Source organism: Austrofundulus limnaeus, unplaced genomic scaffold (genome assembly GCF_001266775.1).
Source record: "Austrofundulus limnaeus strain Quisiro unplaced genomic scaffold, Austrofundulus_limnaeus-1.0 Scaffold27, whole genome shotgun sequence".
Lineage (NCBI taxonomy): Eukaryota > Metazoa > Chordata > Actinopteri > Cyprinodontiformes > Rivulidae > Austrofundulus > Austrofundulus limnaeus.
The window spans coordinates 3,187,201-3,198,002 of record NW_013952429.1 but is presented as its reverse complement, the minus strand read 5'-3'; the positions used below and the strand labels follow the sequence as shown (position 1 = coordinate 3,198,002).

The window sequence follows — 10,802 nt, the reverse complement described above, 5'->3', positions numbered from 1 at the left end:
TATATATATATATATATATATACATACATATACATACAGAAAAAAGGTCCAGTGTGATTAAACAGCACCAAAAACACACTGAGCAAGAGTGGGGCTTCAAACTTGCTCTTTTTGTGGAAGGGGGAAATGTCTTTACTCAGTCATAAAAATCATCTCAAAGTAATTAACAGCACATTTTTCTTATCTACACACACATTCAAATCAACCTCACACACACACACACACACACATTTTTATCCCTGTGTAAATTAAAAAATAATTTAGCAATATTAATTTAAGCTACTACTTAACAGTCATTTGTGGGAGCAGAGGTGACCAACAATAAACTTCTACAGACACAATTCCCACGTTGGCGACGAACAGAAAAACACAAATTTAATAATAATAATTATATTCTGCTTTTCTTTTCCTCTGCGAGAACAAGTTTCCTATTGTTTCATATAATTCTTAAATACAAATATTACGTAGCGTACTCCTACTCACACATGTACCGCCACCTCGCTCGCACTCAGTTCCACAGTGATCGAGGTCAGTCGTATGTAAACATGTTGACGAAAAATAAAAAGAAGAAGCCGAACAAAAGGAAGTGTACCTGCCATTTACTCTGTCTTGTTCTCACACCTGGTTCTTTAGAGAAAATACAGGTAAATTAATTCACTGCCACTTGAAGCGACTTTTAGGTCTGTTAGGAGCCGGCGGACGCCGCCACGTGTTGAACACGTATTCCTAYAGGTTAGCGCGTCCAGGAGGGTATGATGTCACTCTGCTGGCATCATCTCCTGTGCTCCTATTATCAGTGGGTTTTCCTCGGCATCATCTCCTGCGCTCCTATTGGTCAGTGGGTTTTCCTCTTCATGTCTCCACTCTGGCTTTGGTTCACGTCTGAGAGAGGTAGAGACACAAGCGTTTGTCAGCAGCATTTCAAAATAAGAGTCTAGATCCAGGTTGACAGAAACATGAACTGGAACAAAGTCCTGTTCACACTACTTTGAATATTTTTAAGTTTGCATCTTGTTTTCATGCACAGACTGTGGGGATACGTGGTAGCATGGTTACAGTCTCAGTCATTCAGGTTGTTTAGGTTGTGCACAGCTTTTGTTTTTTTAACAACTAAACAGCTGTAACCTCTAAAATACGATTCAGTTTGCAGGGATTCAGCCAGTTACAGCTTCCTGTTTATGCTCTTTCCCCATATTGTGATGATTCATTCAGGTCATCTCTGACAAGTCTGAGTAACAGAACAAATCCACACTGAGCTGACACTGATGGATGGAGAGTAAAGGGAGGAGGATTAAAATAAAAAGGAGGAGGAGGAATTCAGGTTACCTGAAAAAGCAAGCTGCAAGTGAGGAGGTAGGGCAGCCTGCGACCCTGACTGGAGGCTCTTATATAGATCTGAGGAGAGATGGAGGGAAGAGTGGACAGATGAGAGAAAAAAGAGGTGCGAAAACAGCAAAAAACACACGTTAAAACGAGGGATAAGAGGAAGCGATGGATCAAAGTGGAGAGGCGGCAGAACAAACAGCTCCGAGGGGTTCAGATGTCAGAAAGAAGACGGACAAAGACTGTTTCAGAACATCTGGTGAGCAGCAGAATGACACAAATATTCATCCCAGCTGTCACCCTGGACAGGTCCACCACAGGGACACAAACGAGACGACCATTCACTCTCTTACTCACACCACGTTAGACGCATCTTTTTAATTGGTACGGTAATTTTAAACATTTAGGACTGGTTTTAACCTAAACTTGTTCTAAACTAAATTAAATTATGAGAAGCTTTGTTACATAAAAAAAACTAAAAGCAGATTTTGTCTGGTTTTTGTTATTAACAACAAAGCTAATCTGATTCCTGGATCATTAGATGCTCAGCTGCAGCAGACGGACTTCATGTCCAGGAAACATTTCTCTACAGACGGTCCAGTCGGGCAACAGACCAGAACTTGTTAAAAGTGTCTGTTAAGTGACTAATTAACACTGGTTATGTGCATTTATTTACATGATAAATTCCAAGCCTTTTTAATGATTAACACTCACCCATTAGGTCGCTCTGTGCTAGCGGGTATCCTGAGTTGGAGCTGGGAGCTGATCCCATCCCAGCTGCTCCCGGGGCTCCAGGAGCGCTGAAATTAAGCATCGAAGGGAACTGAAAGGGTAGCGAGACGGGCACCAGGCCTCCTAACATCCCAAAGCCCAGAGGGAGAGCGGAGTGGTTGCTCAGGAGGGCGGAGCCGGCATTTGACACCTGAGAAGATGAGAAAAACAGAGTTTATTAAAAGACAAACTGGTTTTATTATTGAGCAACATGCTGTTAGGACACACACCTGTGAGAGGTTTATCGTTGTAGCTGATGAGGTCAAAGTGCTTGAAGCTGCCCAACCGTTTCCTGCCTTTGAGCCCTGGTTAGCCCCACCCACCGCCCTCTGCCTCTGATTGGCTGAGCCTGTAGCTGTGGAGGAAAGGGGCGTTTTGTCCGCCGACACCGCTCCTTTGTTGTTGGAGTTGCTGTTGACGCTGCTCGTGGTGGGCGGAGGTTTCTGGGCGCCGGCGAAGCTGCAGCCGCCCGGCGTTTGCTTTACCTGCCCGCTGAAGGGGGGCCGGAAGGTTTTGGGCGTTTTGGGAGCGTACTGGAGCTGCTGCTGGTTGGAGATGATCTGATGGGGGAGCTGGTGCGAGGGCGAGGATGACGGGGAGGGGGAGGAGGAGGGAGGAGGGGTGGGCGCAGGAGGCCGGGGGGTGAGTTTGATGATGGGGGAGGAGCTGCTGCTGTGGGACGACTTGGTGAGGGTGACCTGCATGGGGGTGATGAAGTTGGGCTGAGGGTGACGGTGCGGGTGGGGTTTAGCTTGAGAGGGGTGGGAGCTATGGGAGGTGGGGGACGGCGAGGACGCTGCGGGGGAGGGGGGGCAGAACGACTGCAGGTTGGGCGTGGAGCTGGGCCGGGACTGCGACGAAGAGGAGGAGGAAGGTGCGACGCTGCCGTTGCTGACAGATTTGGTGCTGGTCTTGGACAGTCCCTGACCAGTTCCCAACGTTCCCAGGATCCCTGCTGGGCTGGCGAAACCCTTCGGATGCGGAGGGAGCAGAGGGGAAGCTGTGGGGGGAGGCCGCTGCTTCGGGGGTGAGGGAGACGGGTGGGGGTGCATCTTGCCCATAATGGAGGCAGGTCTGGAAATGAGTCTCTGAGTCGGGCTTTGGACCTCCATAGCTTTAATCTGAGCGTAATGATCTTCCGCAGTCCTAGTGGCTAGCGACACGCCCGATGCCGTCACGCGGACCACGGAGGACACGACCGGAGACGAGGAGGTAGAGGAGGAGAGGACTGGCATGGTTCCCAGCGGGGGAGAGGCCTCCGCCTTCGACGGGGGGTGATGCTGAGGCGCGGATGAAACAGACACGGACACCTGAGAGGCCGAGGGGTAATGAGGGGCGACGGGGGGAGGAGAAGAGGTGGGTATCTGCAGGGGCGGGGGTGAAAGGGGGCTCTCCGCCAGGAAGCCCAGGCCCTTGGATGCGTTGCTGAGGATGGCCAGAGCGTGAGAGATGGAGTCCAGAGAGGGAGCCGTCAAATCCTCATCCAGAGAGTCCGACAGACAGATGGGCTCCGGGGGCGAGGAGGAGGAGGGAGGCGGGGGGCGGCTGGGTGTCGGGGCCAGAGATGGGATGGTGGTCATGGTCAGAGGAGGCTTGTTGGTCCAAAGACCCTCCTGAGAAACAAGAAACAACATGAGTAACCTTTAAAACAAAATGTTCACTTGTTTCTAAAAATAAACTCGTAGTAAAACGTTTGAGCATCATCCACCTTGGCTTTGGCCTTCGGTCCGGGCACCATCCTCCTCTTCACTCTGAATAACAAAAACAAACATTTACCAAACGTAAATAGAGCGATTTCAGTAAAATAAGAAGTTTCATAACAGATACTTACAGATTTCCAGTGAGGTGACCGTGAACAACAAAACTCTCCTTGAACAGAATCCTGCACATGCCAGTGACAAAAAACAAGAATAAAAATCAACTAACTCTCTTCATAAATTATTTTTTGTCTGGGATGCATTTTTTTATTACAACCAAGTAATCATAGTTAAAAAATGAGCTTGTATTTATTAATGTGTTGTTTCCTGGAGCTCTTCTTTTTATCACTAAATTAACATCTATTATTCTTGCATTGTGGCAGGAAGATAATTTCCTCCAACACTTCATCAGTCTGGTAGGTAGGTGTAGGAACCAAGCTTTGCCTCTGAAGTGTTTTTCTAGCAGGTTGTAATCTTGGAAGCACGTATGGCCAACAATCTGCTCATTTACTGTGCTTTTAAATATAAAATATACACAGAAAAATCGCTAAATCCAACTGTAGGCGTGTAGCTAATAGATAAAGACTTTTTATACAAATGTATTCTAGCAATGTACAATTTGCCTAACTCCTTGTTAAATTWAATTTTAAGAAATAGTTTTTATTATTTGTCTAGAACTGTTTSAACAGAAAACGTAGAATAAACCAACGTGGTTTCATTAAATGAGAGTTTACATGTTCTCCACATACGTCTGTGGGTTTTTTAACAGTATTTTTAGATTCATTGTAAATCTAAAGTGTCCCTAGGTGTGAATGTCTCATTTGTCTCTATGTGTCCCTGTGATGGTTCTGCACCTTGTCCAGGGTGTCCCCTGCACCCTGCACAGAACGTCACACAGAACATGAAGAGGAGGACAACACACGGACCTGGTCTGCATCCAGCCTTTGGGCCATAGTGGTTTGACCTCGTTCTCTAAGAAGGCCTTGAGGTAGTCCTCCAMAGACAGAGAGCACTGCTTCTCCAGCTCATAGCAGCTCAGCTTCACTCGCACCAAGTTACACAGCAGGTTCCTGCAAAAACACAGAACATCCACAGTCAGCTTCATCAAACACATAAAGCCTGGGGCCGTTATTATCCAATACAAAGGTGTAAAATACATATTTAAAATGTGCATTCTCTACGTTTGTGTCATGTAATTTAGAATCTAATTTGTGCCTAAACAGGTTAAATTGGCTTCAAAAAATGTGTTTGGCAAAACTTATAATAAAACAAAACAAAAATGTCAACTCCTCAAACAGTAATTAATACAAATTAAACAATTTCATATTTCTTTAATATTTTTTCTTTGATCGTTTTCTTACAGGAATTAAATGATCCAGTGCTTTTACAGTCATTTTCCAGATTATTATATAGTCTTATACCTTTTACTGAAGTGCATCTGTCCTTCAAATTTGTTCTGATTTTCCGTTTAACAAACATTTGTAATCCCTTCAAATTATAACAGCTTTCCCTTTTAACAAAATGTGATTGGATGTTTGACGACAACACATTTCTATGAGCCTTATACATAACCTGCAGAATGTTATAATCAACAACTCATGAAATATCCAAATTTTTATATCCAAATATATAGTTTCTCCATTAAAAAAACTTCATCAAATCAAGGTATTTCTCTGGAACCACTTATGATATCAGGATGAACAAAATGTAGCTTAAAAAAGAGGAATCTTAAAATGTGTTTAGATCATTTTGAATAAAGTTGATTTAATCCTCAGTTTGTTTTGATGGATCAGATATTAGCCAATGTTAAGGTCAGTTTGAGTCAGGATATTTAAGAGTTAATCCCTAGATTTAGATTTGAGGAGTGAAAAAAATGCAGAATAACAAAAAATTTGTTTTAATCTGAACTTTAGTTATTTGGGTGGAGCGTATCATCCCTACCTGAGCTTCTCATCCCAGAGAAACTTCTTTCGAGGACCCATCACTCTTTTTCCTGGTCTTTCCTCATCCTCCTCTTCAGAGCCGTTCTTATCGCCCTCTTCTGACTGCTGTCTGTAAAAACACAAAAAAATGCTCTTAGATATAAAATAAACTATTATTTTATTCTTTAATTTGTTGTTTTGTTGTATTTAAAGCAAACAATCCTGTAGAAGTTTAAGCCTAAAATTAAAAATAAAAGAATGAATGCCAAACCTTTAAAAGAAAACTGATTTTATTTTCTAACCAGATCTGAACAAAACCCGATTTCAAATTTATAAACCCTGAAGGACAGACTCACTTTGCAGCCTTGGCCATGCAGTCCATGTCATATCTAGCTATCTGCTCCGGCATCACGCTGCACACGGCCAACTTCAGCTTCAGCAGAGGCGCTCGCAGACGGTCGTCCTGATTCAAGGAAAGGAACAGAGAGATGGAGCCGCAGCAAAAGGACACGTTAACAAGGAAGGGAAAGAGGAAGYAGAATCATTGATAAAATGAGGAAAAACGAGAAAATAATTAATCATTTTGATTCATAGTGTCAACAGTGCTAATGGTGCGTGACAAAAGACATTAGGGTGTCACCGTGTTTTTGTTCATGTCAATCCTACCATCAGAGTCTTATAAAGACCCACATCTCATCTTCACCCTGAACAGATTTATTGTTTTTGTTCGTAGCAAATAAAAGTTCAAAATGTAGGAGCGACAGACTTTTAGCTAGCACAAAGCAATCAGAAAAGGCTGCAGCTTGAAAGATTGTTTCCTAATCGTATTCTGGATGGGTGAATGTCAGGGGATTTGGCACTTCCTCCGCAGATAAGCTTTGCTCACCTGGATGTTGAGGCTGAGCTTTTTGAGGCGCTTGAGGAGGGCCTCTTTGTTGCACGGCACAAAYGCTTCCATGTGCGAATAGATGCCTGAGCGCACCTCGGGAGGCTGCTCCTGGACCTGCAGCTCGATACTGACACAAAGTCAAGGCGGTTAGAAACAAAAAGAAAAGAAACAAAAACAATAAGGAAAAAAGAAAGCAGAATAAAAGGCAGAGATGGGAGAGTGAAGTGGTGGATGGGCRAGAACGGTGGGAAGTGGCAGAGGAATGAGAGCTGGGTAAATAGAAATGCGTAATATGTCATTACCGCTGACAATAGGAGACGGAGAGAAAACAAAACACTTAAAGACAGCAGGAGAGGTGGCTAGGGAAATTGGCTGAAAACGAATGAGAAAGGCTGATAAAAGGAGGAAGAGAGTGAGTTGCAATCTGCCTGACAGTGATTTAAAAGCTGCCCTACTCACTCCAGGAGAATGTTATTCATGTCCAGGGTGAAAAATTTCTTCCTGCCCTCCTGATCAAACTGCCGCGAAGCCTGAGGAAGAAAAGGTCGAGTCAGCGTACAGCACTGTTTTATCATAAATATCTGGGAGGGTGAATACTTGAAAAAGTGACAAATGCTTACAAAGACTCCAAACTTAATCACAAATCATTAAAGACATGGTAGAAAATTACGATTCTGACTGGTTAAAAACAGCTGAAGCATCTTTTTTTGTCACCTCCTGTCTGAAACATCCCCTGTCTCTTTAAGGCCTCTCCCTAAAGTCTAAGAATATGTGTGTGGGCCGCTGCTGGGTGTGTTGATGCTGTTTGTCCTGGAGCTTTACTCTGATGTACAAACAGCAAACATCTTAGTTGACAAATATAAAACTAGTTCTTACCACCCAGACAGCGAAACGCTATGTTTTTCAGTAACTATGTTCAAGTTTGTCTAAATGTGACTTTATTCAGGTTAGGGTGGTCAGAACATTAATACAGAGAATAACACAGTGAGGTTTTTCTCTTCTAATAATAGTTTGCATAACCCCCCACAATTTTGTTGGAATCTAAAATCATCACCGTCATTTTTCGTGTTTTTTTAAATTTATGGAAGTATATCAATTTTCACAAGAGATGTAAATCATCTGCGTTGCCGTGCAGTCAGTAGCCAAAATTGGCCCAGTTCTGGCCCACACAAGGCACAACTTGGTCCAGATACTGCATAAAATGGCGCCCCTTTGGTGGCCCAGATGTGATTTGCCAGAGGTGGTCCATACATGGATCAGCACCACATAAACCAAATTACAACCGGGCCAGTTGTGGCATCTTAAAAACAATGCATCATTGCCCGACCTGACCCACATCCAGTTGACAAACCAGCAGAGCCAGTGTTAACAGCTGAAAGTCATGCGACGCATTTCTCAACAWAAAATGATCTTAAAGGGATCCAGGATTAGTTGTAACATTAGACTTTATTTGATAAAACATACAGTTTGACTGTAAAATAAAGACTGTAAAAATACTGTAGGGTGTTTAGTTTAGTAAATTTTTTAAAACATATTTTAAGATGGACTGAGCCATTTTATGTACACGCAAAGCATTCTGGGTAAATGATGACATGGATGAGGTCATTAGTGCGAGGCTGCTAGCGAGTTATATTCACACTGAAGGTTAAATCTTGGACAATATCTGGACCTAAGTTTAGCTTGTTTGTCGCGCTAGCACCGAGCTAATACATWTAAGGCAATRTAGCATCAGCGCTAACGCTAAAGCTAACAGGCTAAGCTGAGGTTCTTCTTCCATGAAGCAGCTCTGTTGTCCTCCATCCATATTTTCAGTTCCAGGCTGAGTCATTTCTACCTTCTCCTCTCTGTCAACGCTCTCTGGTTTCATTTAAAAGAGTCGATCATCAGATATTGTCCAAGATTAACCTTCAGGGTGGATATAGCTCGCTAGCAGCCTCGCACCGATGACCTACCCACATCATCATTTACCCAGAATGCTTTGTGTGTAAATAAAATGGCTCTGTCCGTGTTAAAATATATTTTTAAAAATTTACTAAACTAAACAGCCTACAGTATTTTTAAAGTCTTTATTTTACATTTAAAATAAATGTTTATCAAATAAAGTCTAAAGTTACAACTAATCATGGATCCCTTTAAGGCTCTGTCACRCATGTTTTAGACAACTTATGAATTTTATTTTTCTAAATTACTAATAAAAGTTGTTTATTTGCTCAATTTGTTAGCGTTACAGTATGTACATGCCTTCCAGTAGATTTTTAAAATTCCATCTTTAACAGACATTTTTAAATTTTTCATAATTTGGCATAAATTGTCTAAAACGTTATAGTGTGACGGGGCCTTTAGTCTAAAATTCTGGCATTATAGATGAGCCTAAACTCCTTGTCTGTAAACGGTTGTTACTATTGTTAAATCTCTTCTCCTATGTTGTGTAACAGGAATATAAAAACGCTATTTTTTCACGTTTTTCTTCCTCCTCCTCACTTTTCTATTTTTCACCTCTGTATCTATCAATTACATAAACCCTCACCGACCTACATGTACCTCTTTAGATTTCACTAACGTCCAAAAAATGACAAAATAACTTTTTTTTACAAGGCCTGTTTAGTTACACAGCTACACACAACTTTCAGTTTTAAACCCATTTTTCTCTGATACTTCACATGAGATTATTCTCACCGGGGTAAACAGTAACAATAAACATTCGGAGCCACTTTGTAAGCTAAGTGGTGTTTGTGTTTCACTTCGTTCAAGAGGCATTATGGGTAATTGCAACCGCCTACTAAGAGACCACAGTCTACTCACCGCCCGCAGGTCCTCGATGCGTTTAATCAGGGGAGCAGGCAGTCCATCAGGTAGAGGCGGCGGAGAGAATAGTCCGCTGGAAGACCCCAGGCCTCGCCCTTGACCCCCTCCTCCTCCTCCTACTGCCGCTTTATGAGCAGGAGCGCCAATACCCAGAATGCCGTTCTCCCTGGCTGTCGACACGGCATTCTGCTGATCCGTGTCCAACAAACTGAAGTCCAAGTCGCCCAACAGATCCTGCAGCTCCTTCTCGGTGGCCGAGCCCAGTAGAGACATGGCGGCGGGGTCCGAGGTGAGGTCCTTCAGAGCGAGGTCGCTGCCAGCTGTGCCGGCCTGCAGCTGGGTGGAGTTAGAAACTAATGGGAGGTTTGTGGCGTTGCCCGAGTGGGACTTGTTAGCCGCACCTCCCGACACGACGAGGGGATCCACGCTGGGGTTTGTTTTCCTCATCTCCTCTTTCTCCCGGGTGAAGCGACGCAGCATTGCTGCCAGGTACAGAGAGTCCTTCATCAGTTTCTTCCTCTTCTTCTTCTCCGGTCGGTGGAGGTTGAGCGCTGTCACTCTGTTGGAGAGAAATATGTTATCAAAGCATTAAAGACATGTTTAAAATATAGTAAACAACTTTATTTATTCTGGATTTATGAAGAGTTATACAACCATATTCAAACCAATATGGAGTCCATGAGTGAGACAGGATAAAGTGTCAAACATTCACCAGGAGTGGATGTTCCTGCAGGTCCAAATTAAGTTCAGACTGTTTGTTGCTCAGAAAGTTAAAGAACTTGATCTCAGATTCTGTGTGCTTCAATTATTAGATGTTAAAATTAAAAGTTAAAAAGGTACAATATGTAAATTACTCATCACATATGATTATTTGGGTTATATTTTTTATTTAAATAAGTCCAGAGCTATTTTTTGCGTCCCTCCATATCCACCTCTCGCCAATTTTGGGGGAAAAAAAAGACGGCCAGAGCGAGGCTGAGTGCTATGTGTGGTCCTCATAAAGATAGGAAGACGTGTGTATGTGTGCGCGCGATGAAAACTCTGCTTTTAATCACGTAGCACCGATGCGACAGCTTAAATTGCAAGCTACTTTTTCTTTCTTTAAAATAAAATGCGACAGGTGAAGCCACATCATTGTTACCTTATCAATAATTTAGAATCACCAACACAGACCCCGTGTGCAACCAGGTTCCCGCGAGTCCGTTCATGTTCTATAAATAGCGCTGATCAGCAGCGCAGCTGTAATGTCCCTCAACTTTGAAAAAAGTAATAGTTTGTAAACTCAAATCCAGACAGAATCAGCTGCTGTACAGGTCCAGCTGGACTCAAAGATCGAGCTGAGCTCATCTCCTCTCCTCTGTCACACACACACACACACACACACACACACACACA

At 43.2% G+C, this 10,802-nt stretch overlaps 1 protein-coding gene across 1 annotated transcript in view; it reads right to left on the bottom strand.

The window, feature by feature from the left end:
- Positions 1–89: 89 nt before the first annotated feature.
- The window catches only part of ubn2a (ubinuclein 2a), a gene marked incomplete in the record, with an annotated part of 18,864 nt that continues 8,151 nt past the window's right edge, over positions 90–10,802 (bottom strand). The window contains 12 exon segments of the mRNA XM_014005018.1: positions 90–882; positions 1,327–1,395; positions 2,038–2,245; positions 2,325–3,707; positions 3,803–3,845; positions 3,926–3,976; positions 4,718–4,861; positions 5,733–5,843; positions 6,070–6,176; positions 6,600–6,729; positions 7,062–7,132; positions 9,405–9,966. Coding sequence (XP_013860472.1) covers positions 836–882; positions 1,327–1,395; positions 2,038–2,245; positions 2,325–3,707; positions 3,803–3,845; positions 3,926–3,976; positions 4,718–4,861; positions 5,733–5,843; positions 6,070–6,176; positions 6,600–6,729; positions 7,062–7,132; positions 9,405–9,966 — 2,926 coding nt within the window.